Source organism: Diorhabda carinulata, chromosome 1 (assembly GCF_026250575.1).
Source record: "Diorhabda carinulata isolate Delta chromosome 1, icDioCari1.1, whole genome shotgun sequence".
In the NCBI taxonomy this organism is placed as follows: Eukaryota; Metazoa; Arthropoda; class Insecta; order Coleoptera; family Chrysomelidae; genus Diorhabda; species Diorhabda carinulata.
Genome location: NC_079460.1, coordinates 31,986,299 through 32,005,711, shown reverse-complemented (window position 1 = coordinate 32,005,711; position 19,413 = coordinate 31,986,299). Strand labels below are relative to the sequence as shown.

At 29.3% G+C, this 19,413-nt stretch overlaps 2 protein-coding genes across 4 annotated transcripts in view; both read left to right on the top strand.

Moving 5' to 3' along the window:
- Positions 1-5,122: 5,122 nt before the first annotated feature.
- On the top strand, positions 5,123-12,040 carry LOC130899392 (facilitated trehalose transporter Tret1-like). The gene is made up of 2 exons (XM_057809314.1): positions 5,123-5,312; positions 8,828-12,040. The coding sequence occupies exons 1-2, from the start codon at positions 5,243-5,245 to the stop codon at positions 10,186-10,188; spliced, it is 1,431 nt and encodes a 476-aa protein (XP_057665297.1). The 5' UTR covers positions 5,123-5,242; the 3' UTR covers positions 10,189-12,040.
- A 4,978-nt stretch (positions 12,041-17,018) lies between these two features.
- The window catches only part of LOC130899344 (5-hydroxytryptamine receptor-like), a 191,710-nt gene continuing 189,315 nt past the window's right edge, over positions 17,019-19,413 (top strand). For all 3 annotated transcript variants that reach the window (XM_057809253.1, XM_057809235.1, XM_057809246.1), the window contains exon 1: positions 17,019-17,386. The gene's annotated coding sequence lies outside the window, so the exon portion shown is untranslated. The remainder of the gene's footprint in view (positions 17,387-19,413) is intronic.

Here is a 19,413-nt window from a genome sequence, read left to right as displayed (position 1 = left end):
CTTATATTTTCACAAAAACGGAAGTCAAATAATGACAATTTTATATATATATAAACAAGAATTAAAAACAACGGCAGATTACTAGCACCAAATTAACGTTTGACTATTGATCAACTCCACATCTCTTCTTTAGCAAGATATAATCACAAATAATTGTAATTGGAATAATATATTCATTCGCCTAATAAAGACACTGTACTAAATATCAAAAACAATTAAGATAAATTTGATGATAAGAACAGAAAAACCTTTAACAAGACAGAAAGTTTACTTTCCACGTACACGTACAGGCTTACTTTTGTAGTCATTTTCTATTAGTAGTACTTGTAGTTAAAGTCAAATCAGAAATTCTCAAACTTTCAATAGATTTTCTATCACCATTTTCACGTGAATAAACGTTTTTATTAATATTAATAATATATGCAACCAGATATTATAGTGCCTATGCTTTTTGAAATTAATATTTGTGTGCAGAATACCAAAAAGGCTTTTAGATTTCGTCGAATTTATTTTTGAGGTATGCAGAATCCTTCATAACAATATTCTATAATTTTAAAATCCTGATGAATTCTTCTTGTACTTCAATGTTTAAACGAATGAATACGAAAGGTTAGATTCAGTTCTGATACAAATATGCCGGCTTCTAGTTTTGGAAAAATATCTACTTCTCTAGACCCAACTTAATATGCAAATACGAAAGTCATTGATGTATTTCTCTCGTAGTTTCGTTAATTAAGTTTTTTTTCCCAAATCATGGCATCTCTTTAATACCAATTTCTGTTTATGTTCGGTTCATTTTAAGCTCTGTTTTATTATCATTCATTTTGCTGTCCAAGGAAATTAACCATTGTAAAAGTAACACAAATTGCTTATTGATGTTCTTCGTAATTGATTTATTTTAAACTAGTGCAACTGTTTTCTATTTCTGATTTCTGTGCAATAATTTCATTGATCACGTAGAACCATCAATTCAGATATAACAGAAGTACTAAGAAGGAAAGAGAAACTGGGAAAGAAACAAGAAATTATGGTAACAGAAATAAAATATTGAAAAAACCTAGAAATATTGAAAATGTGGAAAAAGACCGAAGAAGAGAATTATAAGAATATAAAAATACTAAACCCAAGTTTTGGAGGCAGCTATATTAAGGTGGACTATAGTAATGTCAGAAATACGGATGAAAGACTCGGTGGAATGGATCTAAATAGAAATAATGAGAGAATGAAAAACTCACATTTGGCCCTGTATAAACCAATATAATAATTCACACTGTAATCATATTAAGAATAATTTTAGATCTTTTTGATATCCTGAAGTAAAGCAGTGTATTCTTGTTAATAGCTAAAAGCTCCATTAAATACAAATTTTAGACACTCCACTACAATGTCTATGTTTTGTGTTTTCATCAATCATGTTTCTGGAAATGTGGAAATAGCAGTGTGCATATTATATACTGCAATGCTAGTTCAAGAATAATGAGTAACCAGTCTAGATCTTTATTGGGGATATACCATGCGGTTAACCAAATCCCTAGTATTCGGTTTTGGACAGCTAGCATAATTATTTTCTCTAGTATAGCTCCATAGTTATAAACTCGAAATACATTCTTGTTTTAGTATTGGTTTGTCCAATAGCTCCTTTTTTTAATAGTAAATTGTGAGGTTTTTCCTAGTAATCAATATATTTTTTTATCAGAGCTTTAGTTCATCTGTTTTCTTTTTGGTATGTTCCTGCCACTTTAGTTTGCTCTCTATCCTGGTGTAGTCATAGATATTTGACCATGTTTTTATATGAGATAATTATATTGTTTAATACTGGAAGATTATTTATCTTCATATAGGTAAAGTTGATATGAGCAGACATCTATTTTGCTTATTGAATTCTGAAGATTCTTTACCTCCTCTCCAATTGATTTTCCACAAATAGTATTGTAGTAGATATCATCTACAGTTTAAAATTTCCCGTCACAAGTATAAAAAAGGTACCCCTGCTTTAATCATAACATAATGAGTAAATATATATATTCTATGTTTAAGTAATCACAATTTACGAAATACTTTTGCAATGTTTTAAAAAACAGCTGAACATAATTTTTGTTTTCCACGTTATTTGCACGTATTGCAGCCTGAATACCGCATTTATGAGGCTTCTGTTTTTCATAATGGCATTTTTTGGTAACCGTTGCATTATTTTTCTTATTATCAGAGCGCTCTTGAAATTAATGCTATTTTCAATAATTCTTATTAACTATTTAGGTATAGTAGGTAAGGTAATACCCCCATCATCGTCACTATCGATTACATCATTATTTCCCATGTTAGTATAAGATTAATGTAAATATATCCGAATGTGTAGAGGAATAACTTCTGATAAAGAACTAATTTAATTTATTAAATTCACTATTTCAATATCTTTCCTAAAAACTGTATGTAATAGCTCTTTAATTTCTAGTGATAATTATAGTTTTTTTCAAACATGGTTTATTTGTAATCAGCAAGCTTCATTTACGATTGCTTGATTTCCCATCTTGTTAGATTCACCAGAAGGTCATCAAGTTGGGCTTATGTTACAACTTTTTCATCTATTTATTTGAAAAAAGATTAACTTTAAAATATAATGACGTTACCCTGGCAACTGGATCTGAGAACATCAGTTTCTAAGGAAAATTTATTGCGAGACGGTTTCTCGCAATAAAACTCATTAAAATAAAATATAAAAATAATAGAATTTTGATAACATTTCAACATAATCGAGTTTATCTAATTATCCCCCATGTTGATCATAGAAGTGTTAACTATATTTGCTTAATCTATATGATGTGGAAAAAGTAAATATTATTTTCCTGAATATTTTGAAAGTTGAACAAATTATGATATTCAGATTAGAAAATAATTTTAAATTTGTAAGTACAAAACATGATAACGATTATAGTCTGAGAGGATTTTCAATTCGATGATTTTTTTTTGTGGTTCTTGTAATACGTTTAAGTACATTAAATAAAAAGATGAGAATATTTTGCAGGAAGCACTACAATTTGTTGTTGACTGTTGATTTGATATTCAAATTGTAGGTATGGTCAGAATAAGAAAATTTATTTGCTCACGATACCAAAAAATGGAAAAGTGAAATAATATTAGGAAAATTGGGGCTAAAACTCTCTTGTATTTTAGAAATGATTTGGGTATTTTTTATTTAACCTATATATGATTTGAGAAATCCACTAAAAATTTATTTTACATCTATTATTTGTGCTGTTATGTAGAATTAATAATCAGTGATGCAGACAAAGAAGAAATATTGGAATATTGATTTGGAAGATTGGCGTAAGAGTGACTTTGTAAAGAAAAAGTCACTTCTGACTCTACACGCTCAGTCGAACAATTTTCTAATCTTCAAAAACTAATCTTTCGAGAATTCCGTAAAACACTCGTTCGTCTTGGCCACCACCTTTTCATTTATCTTAAATTGTTTTACACCAAGACATTTTCGTAAGCTTAGGAGCCGAAAGTGTTCTTAGAGAACAAGATCAGTTAAATGTGGCTACGAGTAAATAAAGTTGAACGGATTATAACTAATATCTATTTAACAATAGCGGACAAATGGACAGACATATTTTCTTGATGGAAGAATAATCAATTCAACAAATGCAGTTGATTTTTCTTGAGTTGGGCATCAATATATATCAGAATAATATTGGCTATTTATCGTTATTATGTTGTCATTATCATAATCGATGAAGAAAATACAATTCTAAGATACTTATTAGCCGAAATAGTTATTTTTGACATTCTTGAGAGCATGTTCTTTGGATAAACCCCATTGTTTCGTCTGATTTGTCGTTTTTGCGATATAATTGTATACCTAAATTTTCTTTACTTTGGCACAACGGAAAAATTCACTCGGGTTAAGTTTGAAGATACTCCAACATTCTTTTGAATTTCTAATGCGAGCGAGCTCATTATTATTACATATTAGGTAATCGCCCACCTTGTAGATAGATTTTTCATATGTAACATTTCATATAAAATCTTGTATACCCGATCAGCTCATTGACTGATATCAGAAAAATTTCGAGAACTAACGATATAACAATCATAGTGAAGTTGTTATCAACGTCTAGAAAGTTAAAAAATTATATTATATCATATCATTAGGATCAAATTATCTTTTCTTTAACAAAAAAAAGATTCATAGTACAACTTAACTTATTCTCTAAATCGGTTTATACCTATGTAAATATTGGATGTATCATGGTTGTTTCCAAAAATTTGGACTATGTTCGCGGTATAATATTATACAACTTCACTTTTATATTCATCGGTAAGTTTCGATTTAATGATGTTTTTCTTAGATTGTTGCTGACAATCTTACCATTTACATACTATGAATTGTTCTGGAGTTGTTCTTGTTTTTTTCTTCTATTTAAAATATTATTTTGTTGCTACACATTGTTATAGGACGTTTTTTTGTCGACATTGGTCAAAAATTTCTATCTGTTCAATGTTCAAAATATGATTCTTTTATATTTGATGCACTGATGTATGCTGTATCAAGGATTCATTGAAGAATAAATAACTATTTATAAATATTTGATTTAAGTCCTACTGGGTGATAAAAATAAATAGGTGACGTAGCAAATAGTTACACTCTCAAAATAAGGAGGAAATAAAAATGGTTTCATTTTTCTATCTGTTGTTAACAGATCATTCACTGGAGTGTACATATAGTCAGTTAACTATTTTGAAAATCTAATTGGAGAATTCTATTTTGTCTACTCACACTCGGAATTGAGTTATTAGACATGAAATTTCTAAACATCATCGATTTATTTCAAGTATTTTTCCTAATTTTCTCCATTTTCGAACATGCGACCTAAATTCTATATTAGAAATAGAATTTCGTGTATAGAAGCTCGGGAATATTATATTATGCTTACAATTAATCGACTACTTTTGTATATATATAATATATTGGAAATAAGTTTATATTTACTCATTCACAAACCTACAAATCGAACTTAAGGAATACGACCTTGTTATGTTTTGTATTTTTTCATGATATCAGTTTGTTCATAATACCGGTTAAGTTCCTAGTCTATAACAAAACCAACCCATTCTTTTTAAAAATGGATTCTGCTGAACAGAAACAGTCGATGTCGAACTCTAGTAGATCATTTTTAATCTTAAACTGCTAAAGTGGTTTCACGTTAATTACCGTATATTATTAAAACATAAACTAATCATGTCAAACGAAGATAGTTTTCTACATTTAGTAAAATGTACTTATCCTCAAATGATTGCTGCAATTACAGGTATTTCTTGGCATTTTTAATATCATGAATTTATAGGTTTTTTTATAGTATCTCAAATGAACCAGATGAGATTTATTTGAGATAATTGTCAATCAATTGTGAGATTTTTTGCATGAACTAATATTGGAAACAGTTTGAAAAACTTATTGTACACTTTTCTAACTAAATGGTATAATAATTGACAAATCTGTAAATAAGTATTAACCCCAATCAAAACTGTATAGAAATTCTTTAGACAACTTATGTGGAACTTTTTTCATAAATATTGATAATAATAATTATACCTAACCAATGTGATAATGAGTTATTTTCTAACAAATGAGTAGTAAAGAGAATAACTCCTGGATTTGTAAAGTGAATAGAAAGTTCATTGGAAATATGTAGATAATTTATTGGTTATTATTCTTCCCTCATATTACTGGATAGGAATTAATTTTTTTGTGAAATACACAATATATTGCTGTTTTGGTTGGAAGTAACAGTCAAAGTTACGTATAAATTTTTTTTCACACTACTTCATCTTAGCATGAACTGTAACGTATCTATTTGAGATTGCTCATGGAGCTCATGTTGGGATTGTGGATTGTATTCAATAAAGTACCGCGAATTTCCAGATCAATTCCATTCCTACATCTAGCCCAGAGTTTTGGAGTTAATATAAAGTATTATGTAAATAATTGTAGTATGGTTATACATGCGTTTGTTGGAAATGGTCTGAATCAGAGTTTCTAGCTAACAATTTCTCTTCTCAATAACTACCTCTGTAGGGATGTAGATTCTCTATTATTGGAACAAGATCATTTCTATTAATTGAATTGAAAATCATATGTTCTGAAATCACTGAATAACGTGGAATTTTGAATTAATATTTTTTCGGACAGTAACTAAGTACATAGACGTATACCAACTACGATATAAATGATTCGTTTATGTATGAATATGCAAAACTCATGTTTAAAAGATGAAATTGGATAAATGTATGCAAAAAAGTCAACAACACAGTTTATCAATTACATTGGTTTGATATTTGGCAATTATGAATCAATATTACATATATAACCAGATCTTGACTAACTTTTTGACAACTACGTAAAAATAATATTCAATGTTGTAATAAACATTGTGTAGCAACCGTGACCTTTAAGATATTATAAGTTAATGGCCGTGACTTAAACCGGTTGAGAATGAATCACATTTTATTGTTTTATCATTTTGATCACTTCCAAATATCTTCAGGCGATTAATTTGAACAACAAATATTTACAAACAAATTTGGGAAAACATTCCAATTAATTTTTTTCAAACTTATGTTGCTCAACAGCATACACGAAGTAAACACTATAATGATTCCTATTGATTAAATATGATATAATTGTTAGCAGATATTTACTTTAGATTGTTGTTGTACTCATAACATTTCTTTCTGTTACTCACATAGGGTCTGCAGAATATTATAATAGCATTTTAATTACCTATTCTTACCTGTTAATACTAATTCCAATACATCGTCCAATCCAATACCTTGTATATATTTTTATTGTTTTATTCTGGTTCCATTTAGAATTCGACCTTAAGGTTTCTCCGTAGAATCCTGTTTAGCAGAAGTAGCATTTTTTGTATGATAATTCTAGACTAATATTCTCTTCTGAACTGAGAATGAAGTTGAGATTCCGGTATTTTCTTAGCTTTGTTTATACAAATCTTTCACACATTTACCAAACATACTTAAGATCTTCCGAAGGTTGATGAGTTGAACGATATTTTGTGAACATGATTTCATTAATATCTAGTTAAATAATGCGAAAGATACCAATTAGAAACACTTGTATCGCAACATAAATTCATGACGGCTTACTAAATTTAATTATTCGGTGAGAAATATATATCATTACACAAGCCATTCCCATATAAAGCCGTCGATTTCAGATTTTTTTTTGCGAAAAAGCTACAAATAGTTAGTTGATTAGAATGACAGTTCCTTATGCTCTTCTCCAGGTGGGAACTTTTATTTTAACTATATTACGTAGTCTGTGCTTTTTTTTGGAAATTGGTAATTCAGCTAGCACATAAATGAATGCCACAGTTCTTTCACTATTATAGTTAGACTGTGCTGTCGCTAAAGAGATACTACATCGACAAACCAATAATCCAGACAAACGCTGATAGTGTTATCCCAAGAGGCTGCTCCCACTGAGAATCTCATCGGAAATTCCACCAAATGCAGCATTTTGATATACCATTCGACACACACTGATCCTTTCCTGTATCCTTTCCAGCTTGAAGCATTTGTGTAGTCGATCCATTTTTTCAACTAATGGGGCAGTCAATTTTGATATTACTCGTTGTAAGTAGTATATTATCATACTAGACAAAGTCGCTGTTGCCGTGTTGATCCAGTCACGGCTAGTCTGGAAAGAACGACAATTCATATCAACAAATATCCTACCATTCAAAATAGTTCAATAACAAGAAAGAACACTGGAAACGAAATCCATCATACTTCAGTTTTGACTACTACAGGAATATTTCCAATACGGAATCATTAATAATCCAGTAGTAGTGGTACATTCATTGTATCAATAGTTAACACAAAGTGTTTATTTATAATTGCTTAGTATATACTTTAAAATACAACAGTTATCCAAATAGAGAGAGCAATTGTACGAGTCTAAAGATGAAAAGAATTTTAAATGACATTTAAAAATCTTCTGTAGATAAGTACAGGAACAACTTCATATATTTCGCAATATATTTAGAAAACATTATTTAAGGGAAAAAATATACTTTCTCTATGCCGCGAATAATATTTGATAATATTTTCATCAACGATATTTGGCCTCCTGATGATTCACATAATCTTCTTTGAATTGCCCCTCAACCATGTAATAATTCAAAACACAGACTGCAGAACTATCTAGTTTTATTTATGTGATGATGATATTAGGTTGTTTTGATAGTATATTGTGTGTGTACTTATTTATTACATATCTACGTACCTTCTATAATTGGAGGTACAGTTTGCTTAGTAGAATTACTGGTTTTTTCTCGAGTACCTGATAGTGCTATGTACCTATTATCTAGAAACGGACCCGAAGAACTGGACAGCAGTACGAAAAAGTTAAAAGTTATTAGTAATAGAATTAGTATATGTTTCGATCCCATTATATCATCAACTCCTTAGCGTAGGCTATGAAAGTTCTAATATCCCTATCATGTCCTCTGATTAAAAAAATCAATACACTTGGAGCAAATAGTTGGTCGCGAAGTATGTAGATGTATGTATATATTACAAGTCGTATATTTTCTTATGCCTAATAGTTTATTAGGATGTCAACTTGATATTTATTAAATAAGTAAATTCATAGTCACAGATTTTAAAAAATGATTTTTGATAAAAAGTTCGACTTTCATACCAACTTGTATGCACTACCAATTAACTTGATCGGAACTAGTATTTGGCGTCATTGAAAAAGAATGTTGCATGATTTTCTAGACGATTGTTTTATTTTTTTCAGGCACGCTATTTGCGATCTCAGACGGTATGACGTATGGATGGAGCGCTCCCTATATTCCATACCTTATTAGTGACGTAAGTCACATCAAAACTTCTAAACATGAGGCTGAACTGCTGGAAACATTTTTTCTATTAGGATCATTTTGTGGTTTACCGCTCACCATTTACTTGGTTGATAAAATAGGAAGAAAAAAATCATTACTACTAGCTTCATTAGTTGTGTTGTTAGCATGGATAGCTATAGCACTAGGAAACAATATGATTTACATTTTCGTAGCTAGATTTTTTTGTGGAATGTGTGGAAACATGGCTTTTGTCGCGGCACCTTGCTACATAGCTGAAATAGCAGACTCCAGAATTAGAGGGTTTCTATCTAGTATTATTTATGTGATGATGCTATTAGGTTGTTTGATAGTTTATTGCGTGGGTCCTTATCTACCTTTCTATGTACCTTCTATAATTGGAGGTACAGTTTGCTTAATTGAATTACTGGTTTTCTCTAGAGTACCTGAAAGTGCTATGTACCTATTATCTAAAAATAGACCCGAGGAGGCCTTAGAATCTATAAAGTATTTTAAATCCTACTGCGAGACTACGAAAGAACTGGATGATATTAAGGCAGTTTTGGAAAAACAGCAAAATGAAAAAGGAAACTTTTTGGATTTGTTCAAAGTTACTAGTAATAGAAAAGGTATCGTGATTATGACTGTCTTGAATGCCGGTCAACATTTATGTGCCTATTCAGTAATTCTCATGAATTTACATTCAATTTTGGAAGCAGCTGGTAGCATATATATGGATCATAATCATGCTGCTATATTATTTGCTGCTTTGATGTTACTAGCCGTAATATTTGCTTCACTTCAAATAGATAATTATGGGAGGAAAGCGTTACTGATTTTCTCCAGTATATTAACTGGAATTTGTTTATTGAGTATTGCGATCTATTTCAATTTGAAAGAGTATGATTATGATGTGTTAAGTGCTAGCTGGATACCAATAGTTTCAATAATGGTATATGCTTTAGTCTTCAAAGTGGGTGTAGGCATAGTACCAATAGTAGTGACAGCTGAGATTTTTCCAACAAATCTTAAAGCTATTGGAATGACTTTGTCTGATGCTATGTTTATAGTTGGAGGGTTGATTGCTATCAATTTGTATCAAAGCATAGCAAATAACTTTGGTATTTTCATCCCTTTTTATATTTTTGGAGCATTTGCAATATTTATCACATTCTTCACTATATTTTTTGTTCCCGAAACGAAAGGAAAGAGTTTAGATGAAATTCAATCAATTCTCAAAGGAGAGAAACCAAACAGTAAAACTTATACTCTGGAAAATACTGCCTCGGTAAATTTCTAAAATATTTTGTATGTTAGAATACAATTAGAACATACAAATGACATTAGCTCTACTACCAGTATACTTCAATTCATATATATATATAGAGAAATTAAATTTTTAGCCATTTCCAAAAAAATTTACCAAAGAATTATTGATGAGAGGATATGAACATTCTGCTAACCTTCCTATCTTTTCTGGATTAGACAGTAAAATTTGCATTGTGTGAGTTCTGAAGAATATTAATCTATTTTTTGAAACTTGATATGTGATCAATTAACCTAAATGCAGTTGGGCCATGAAATGTATTTTGAAAGAGGTGGATATTGAATGGGATGTTCAAATAACTTCACATGATATAACTAGATAATACTGAAGTGTCTACATTCACAATATCCAGTTAAATAACAATATACAAGGTTTATTGTTTTCTGGAATTGATAGTTTTGTCTAATATAATAATATAAGACAATGAATGTATATCCAGTGACTAATAAAATTCATGGTCAAATAAAACATCATGAAGATCTGAAGGGAGAATTTGCGTTGATATTTTGTAAAGAGAACGTTGCTTAGTAGAAAGGGTTCAGTTAAAATGACACGAAAACATCTTTATTTAACCTTCTCTGGCTGTGGTATTTTATGTATAATGTTCAAGATATACGTTACTGATACGTGATGAAAACAGGTTAATATATTCACAAAATCACAAAATAAGAAATTGATTGATAAGAGTTGAATAAAGAGCAGAAATGATTGCATGTGTTTGGGTCCCTAGATATATTATTTAAAGAAATTAATGTCAACGATGGTAAATTGCAATGAGATGCCATAGAAAAAATTTGATGGAGGTGATAGAAGCGGATAAGTTTACTTCGATATATTCAATACTCAAAGGGTAGTATGTGTATAAGTATTCTCAAATTTATGAACATGTGACATAAGTAAAAGCTTTTAATTTCTCTTAATCTCTCTTAAACCTAAGTGTTCCACTGATCATTTATATTTGGGCTTATTTCTATGTCAATAATGATCCAATTGATTTCATCATATCAAAGATACTATCTTCATTATTCTAAATATTTTTTTCTACAAGTTTCTATTTAACTCTACTATACCTTCTTCTTAAATAAGGTGTGAAATATCTGACAAATTACTATTCTCTTATCTACTATCTAGTACTAGACCAACAGTCATAATTAGTAAAGGTACATTGTGTACTGGTCTTTCGATACCGCGGTCATAGAAACATTTTGAAAAAAATTTAACTGTGAGTGTTATTTTAGTGTTAGGAGTAAATAGTGTGTTCAGGATTAATTATAGATTCCAGATTTTCTAGTGTATCAATCTTCTATATCTATTTCAATTGAGTTATAATATAATAACTGAAATTGAATACCTAACCATTTTTACAATTAACTAAATGGAAAGAAGAGTTTATCAGACAAGCTGTTATTACCAATTAACTATATTAACTATAATTAAAGAAGACAGTGGTATGAGATTTTTATTTTGTATCCATTTCAACTGTATTTTACATTCATTTATTGTCACCAATAAAAAATATCTTGTATATGAGTAGTTCAAATTCTAAAATAAAAACTGTCAACTGAAATGAAATTTAATTGAATAATTATGTTTATGTTTTTGATTTCATTGATCATTGCTAAGAAATTCCAGAAAACCGATGACCTTGTTATTTTACGTTAATTGTTAATTGGTTACACCGTTTAAATTTTGAAAAGGGTCGACTAGTATGTTTTTAAATTATTATGAACTCATGTTTTCTATTATGTTACTATTTCTCAACTTTTTCACAATGTCACTATTAGATTTATTATGTATCTGTTCACAATAAATCTCATATATTTTGTGTTATTATTTATATCGTTAGAATCAATCCTAATACCAAATTCTGATACTAAATTATGATAAATACAGAATTAATATAATCGTTTTGGACAGGTAGCTCTTCCGCAGAGTGATTTAAAAGACTATGAGAGACTTTTCTCGGGAGTTGTGCAAATGAAATCCCATCATCAAATTGAATTTCCATTTTTCTTTTACAAATTTTTGTGATGCCGGTTGCACTTGATATTCATAATACATATTATCATATATTCAAATGATTTCTGAAATAAATATGAAATAGCTACGTGTCTCGTGGAAACTCATTGAGATAAGTTGACACTTCTGTGGTCTGTTACTTGAGCATAATCACGTTAGATGGAGATGAGATAACAATCTAAAAGAAAGAATTTCTAAAGGATTATCACACATTTACTAAACTGTAATCAGTAAATAGTGGGAATATGTAGGCCAAAGACATTAACACGTAGTATGTGAGAGCCTAAATATTTTTATGTAAAATGAAAAATATTCCTCTATAATAATATAACCAATAGACGATACAATAAGCTTTCTATAATTTTATTAACGGAAAGAAAGTCTAAAAAATGTTTCGTTTTTATATTAATCCCATAATTCCAGTTTAATAGCCTTGTATGAAGTTTGATGTGAAGAGAAATTCTAAGAAGTGCCAAGCTAATATAAATACATAATTTCCATTATCTCATTACATCTAGCTATAAATATATTCAAAGCAAATTGGTACTGTTATTAATCTTGTTTCAAGAAAACTCTTGTTTCTATTATCTGCTTCGTTCAAAACCATATGTCTGAAATTCTCTAAAATATTATCAATATCCGAATCGCTCTTGAATTTTTGTTTTTTTCTAAAAATAGGTGAAAGAAAGCACTCACGCTCCTAAAAAAGTGTCATTTGTGCAATTCTCTTCTATTGAAATACTATAGATACACATGATACATATAAATAAAAGAAATATGAAATTGGATATTAAGAAATAGGTCACTAAGAACATTAATATCGGACTCAAAAGCATTTTTCACTTTTATTGATATGCATATAGAATTAAAATTATGTATCATAATTACTGTTACAGAATTTTCAAGACATAGAACATTTGGTGAATATTACGGTTATACTGAAAAATTAAGAAATTTTGTTCTCGGCAGTATAAATAATAATAACTCGCTATGATTTAACAAGATGATACAATAGAAGATTGTGGAAGAATATTCGCTGTCATTTTCATTACTTTTTGAAACTACAAATATTTACATTGAAAATAAGATTAAGGCAATTAAAATGATATTGACTCTAGTAATTGTTATTCACTTATGCATAAGAAAATGTTCGTAGTATCATTGGCGTGGTAGTTCTCTTATCAAGCACATAACATTTCAAACTATAACAGACAGAATGAAGTTTCAATGATTTTCAGAATGCTTAAATAACCTGGAAAGTATAATATTTATTCAATAACTCACCCAATTTTTCAACCACCCTTGACTCTATATATATTTAACATTCTCATTGTCAATATTTCCTCATAAAAGCAAATTTAAATTGAGAAACAGATTCAGTTATTAGATAGGTTATTTTCGTTTTTAAAAGATGTATTTGAAAATGTTGTTTTATCCAGATTGTATTTATTTATTACAATTCTATTTAATCGCGTTTCAGCACTATCTATCTATAATTATCGTTTATTCGATGCCAATAGCGATTTTTTTTTAAATAGCAAATCACAGATCTCGATAAAAATCGAAAAAGCATCAAGTTAGGTGATTTTTTCATGATAAACAAAGTAAGCATTTGATTTCTACAACACACAGTACAACACAAACCCTGATATGTAAGTGCACTTCATCAGGAGAATTAAATAAGTACAAAGATATTTTATACAAGCTGCTTTCTGAGGAAATTATGTAGATACTATTTTTCTTATTATTATGATTCTAGGAGTATTTATAGAAAAAATGCATAGTCATAAGTTAATTGAACGAGGATACAAAGAAAAGTGAACGTGAAGTTCAGTCCTATTTAGGTGTCTGAATATTGTTCATAACAAATATATACGTTTATCCTCATGAAAAAATATTTTTTAATTTTTTCACTAATATTGAATCTTTTGTCAAATGATTGCAGTTTAATATATGTGTTTCACCAGAAGTATTAGCTAGTTAAATTCCCTATTTTATTTCTTTAGCATTTATTACACTATTTAATTAGCGAAATATATTTGTAGGCCATTCACTTTTGTTTCTGGTTCATCATTTGAGATTTGTTTAAACCAATTCACAATGCTTTGCTCGTCTGTAAACGATAAGTGGCCTAAAATTACAGAGCTCGTTTTTTTTGGGGGTGGGGGTCGGCGGAGCGAATGGTGTCTACTAGTACTTGGAATATTATCTGAGTCCAGTTCCAAATTTGTCATGACAATAACGGTTTTTATATTTTAATAGAAGAATAACAAGAATGAAAAAAATGGACAATATTTGTTTAAAATTTTTACATTTGTTAATCATAATATGTCAAAAGTGCTATGTAAAACAGGCTGCCATTTGACCAATTAGGAATCTAGAGAATAGCCAACTTAAATTCAAATCAGTCCTCCTAGGTTTAAAATAGGGTATAGCAACTGTGTTATTTTTGTTTTTAGTGTCCCTGTGATGTTTATTCCAGTTTTTAATACTATCCATTCCAGTATTAATTTGAATGGGTAATAGATAGAGTATCTGATTGTTTTAGCCCTGTATTTTGTCACAGTAATCAAACAGTTGTTATCAGAAGTATACCGATGGTAAGTTGAAGGATATTTCTTACAAACGATCAAATTCTTAACAATACAAATATAACAATAACGTAATCTGTAATTAATGATAAACAACAGGATATAGGTACACATTGCAACATCTAGTAGAATTGAAACAACTTTTATGATTAAACATACATTGTTGACTATGAAAACTTAAATCATAATAACTTATTCACTCCCAGAGCACTTTTAATATAGATCTTTTACCGGATTTGAAATCCTCAGAGCAATAATATTTATGGGAATCTTCCACGTCTTGCACACTTTTCACACTCCCACTATACTTCGCATACCTCGTTCAGCACACATTGCGGATGAAATTATTAGTTAATTCTAGTTTATGTATGTGTATTTTCTATGTTTCTAATTGAATTTGAACGAATTTCTATACGGTTCGCAAAAAGCCAATAACAATATGTATAAATAGCTTATAAAACGGATCTTGTACCCAAAATATACTAACCATGTTCATTAAATCAAATTAATAATAATTATCCTAAAAAATACTTAAATAAAATATCCAAAACAAATGAACAGATATAACCAATGAAAATTATTGATTGTAAAATTTTTAGCTTCTATCGCATAATTTAAATAGTTTTTTATAGATCACATTTCTAGTTTTCAATGAATAATACTTTTTATACTAGATATGTATGTAATAATGTGGTTTTTCGATTTATCTACTGCTTAAGAGTTGAATGATAGAGATTTACAAGGGTCGCTGTTTGAGTTTAAAATTCAATAAACTTTTGCATGCATTTGAACCAATTGTTGTCGAAGCATTTTTTCTATTCCGTTCAAGGTACCTTCAAAACATGTGATTTTAACGCATCAACCGTTTCTTCAGGTGTAAGAGAACGTTGACAATTTCAAATCTGTTATCTGTGGAAAATGCTAGTGTTAATATTCAGAACTGAGCGTTGTACGTTGGTCTTATGGAACAGTCGCGACATATCCAGTTATTTCGAAAAAACAGGCGACCATTTGCTTCGAAGTACTTTGTGCGCGAACAACTTATGTTGAATTTGACTCGTCTTGAAAGACTCACATAACCGATTGCAGATTTTTTCACAAAGATGAATGTTTCAAGTATGTGTAAAAAACTCAAATAGCACTCTATGACAACACATTCTGAGTACATTCACCATTAAATATGTCCAACTTTATACGGTATTCTATTCTAATCGTTTTCAGTAAAATATGTCATATAGACAAACATAATGTATTGTAAGTTAATATTGGATCAGATGTAGAACTTTCCACACAATGATGTTGACATCTGTGGAAAGGTGCATGTGGCATCGATGTCTTGATGTAATATATATTTGTAATAATTGTACCTTCAATAATGAAAATAATGATTTTTAAATATGGAATGTATTATCGGTAAGTTTTGCCTGCGACTCGATTTGAGTGAATCTTGTCAAGATTTCGATGTGCATAACTGGAAAACCTACATTATAATCTCTGTAATAATAAAATCAACCAATCGAGTGATTCGTCAAGATACAGTGAGAGAAATTGATAGAATAGCAATCACTCTTCATTATACAGTAATAGCTATATGTTTGATAGGAAGAACTAAATCAACTTCTTATGTAAAACTCCTGTTAATTTTTTGCATACAATTACTGAATCAACATAATTCGTAATTTGTGCAATTGTAGCTATCGAAATAATGAATTGTTTTATCAGAACGAAGCCGTCATGTTAATCTAATACCAATCATTTTTAACCATGGTTCTGTCTTAGTGATAATAGAAACACTACACTGACGGAGTTATCCAACATTTATATTATAATATATAATTATATATTATGGAAATTAGACCCTGTTAGCGACATTGAACATAGTTTACAAATGTGCAATTTATTAGCGTTCTGCTTTTGCAAGCTTCGAGAAAATAGCTTGGAGTTGGTACAAATGGACCATTTGAAAATGTCTCCTCTGAATCATTCATCTCACAAATTGATCAATTTCAATATACGTCACAAGTTTTAAATCCTGTTGATTAGAAATGAAATTTGATTCCTATAGAAACCTATGATTCTGTTAACATTTTGTTATTGATCTAATTCTTAAGTATTCCATAAACGGTAGTTTGATAATGATTTCAATTAATCAATCGAATTAAGTATTAATTCAGTTTGTTAAACTGAAATTAATATCATTTTCACGACTCGTAGTTACATAAATATAAGACAAATTGGTAATACAAAACTTAGCCAATATTTTTTTCTACCTTCGTTAAACATGACATCCCTCTAAACTGGTACAAGTTGCGTACGGACAGATCCACGAGAGACGCCTGCGTCGGTTCAACGTCGTGACGCTTCTACACAATCAACGAACTTGTAGATGCACACCGGGCGTTTGATAAACCGGCAACGTTTCTGGTATCACTAAATTACAGCGGTTATCGAATATTGTACGGAATTTGTTCTAATTTGTTTATGGATAGGATGTTTTTTGTTTACGTTTTTTTGGGTGGTCTAAAGTCATGTGTGAAAGTTTGAAGCGTATTTATTAGTTGGTATGTAAGTTATTTTCTATTAATCTAATTTTTTTAAAATAAGAAAATGAAATGACTTGAATTTAGTAATACCGAAATGACATATACTATTAAAAACGATTTGAAATTCTGTATCTGATTTTGTGATACTAGTGAGAAAAAATTGTTGATGAAGAGTTTTAAGCTGAATTTAAGCTCCATCTCGATATTCCCTAATATTTCCCAATTAGGTCAAATGGCAATCTCATCTTTTTAACCTATTTAAAGAAAAGTATTATCTTCGTTAATTTAAACTGAGGTATCATACACTAGTAATTTTCTAGGAATCACTAATTAGTGAGCAGTATCACAACTGTTTTGTAGTTCATATTTTTTTGGCGGGAATAGAGATGATTATTCGATCACCAGCAGAATATTGTATTTGGTCAGTTTAACAACTAGTATTTATTTGCAGACGCCTTGATATGTTCGAATCTTTTATTATGAAATTTTAGCCCATAAAGTCGACTATTCATACAAAGAAATATTACGGAGTTTTTCTCACATTCAAATTTGGTTGACGAATATGAGTATAAAAATTCATACCGCATATTTACGTCAATAAAATATTTTTTCTCTAATACGTAATAATAAGATAAGATAATAAGAAGATTTTGACTCTCAAAACTTTTAGGACAAAAAGAATGAACACAATATTCTATATAATTCCCGTGACATATAGCTTCATGTAGACATAAAAACATCCAAATAAGTTTTCCAGCTATTTCTCAATACCTATGAAATATAAGTAGTATTCGGAAACATATAAAAAAATGTATGAAGGGATAAAAAACGTAGTTTAACTTTAAATTAGATTTTACTACAATCAAAAAACTTAATGAAATTCAGTTATTTCTGTCTAATAGTCTCGTTTGTGAATGCGATTGTTCCATGCGTCAACAAAATTGTACTTCTTTACATAACATTCATTGCATTCTCGCGTAGAGTCATGCAAAACTGGTTTTTGAGTTAACACTAATATTCTACGCTACAAAGTAATCTTGAGTAATTTTAATGTATCTGCGGAACATACCAAACTATCAGTATTCTTAGTTACGATTTTAGTTTCTCGAGTCAAAAATCAAAACATATGTTTATCGATAAGAGTTCTAACATTGTTTCCTGTGAATATCATATTATATCGTATCATACTGTTTGGTTCAGAAAAATAGCTCTGTGTCTGCTGAACAGTGTTTAAGAGATATATATATATATATATATATATATATATATATATTAGGTCTCTTCTGATTCAAAATTAGATTTTTTTTAAACAGTTAAAAATTTGACGTTTCGAATACTTTCAGATTCTATCAAAATATGATTTGTCAATGACAATTTGTGTATATTTATCAATAGATCACCTACGTATTGAATAACAAAATAAAAATAGAAATCTGTTTTAACAAGAAAAAATAATTTTTCCTTAGTTTCTGCATCTCAAAAATATGTTGCAGCCGTCTATCAAATTATTCGTGGTTATATAAAAATTTATAAAATAGAACTATAAATTTCACTTAAATTATTTAGGTTTTTTTTTATAATTGATAGCTCGTTCCTTTCCATGTGATCTATTTCTAAACATTCTTTTTTCTATTTATTTGATTCCGTTTCAAGAATATGTGAATCTTTATAATTGAATGATATTTTGTGGTTCATTAATGCAGTTTTTTTATCGTATTGATGACCTTTTAGTCTATTTTCTAGATAATTAGATATCTGCCCTATGTAGACAACGTCATAATCATTACAAGGTACTTGATATATAATATTAATTTTTTGTTATTAAGTATTTTACATTTTACTTTAGTGAAATATTATGAAATATGTCATTTTCTAGGGAAAATTATTTTCTTGCGATGAGGATTTTGCTTTTCGAATAACTAAGCATCTACATTCAGGATTTGATACATAGTTGTATTGATATACTCGTATCTGCCAAACTTATTATCACTGATCTTTTTTGTGACAAAGGATGACATGAATTGAAATTCAATTTATCTTCAGGA

Coding starts and splice junctions, on each gene's coding strand:
- LOC130899392 (XM_057809314.1), top strand. CDS start 5,243: ATGTCAAACGAAGATAGTTTTCTACATTTAGTAAAATGTACTTATCCT. Junction 5,313..8,827: donor AATGATTGCTGCAATTACAG/GTATTTCTTGGC, acceptor TATTTTTTTCAG/GCACGCTATTTGCGATCTCA.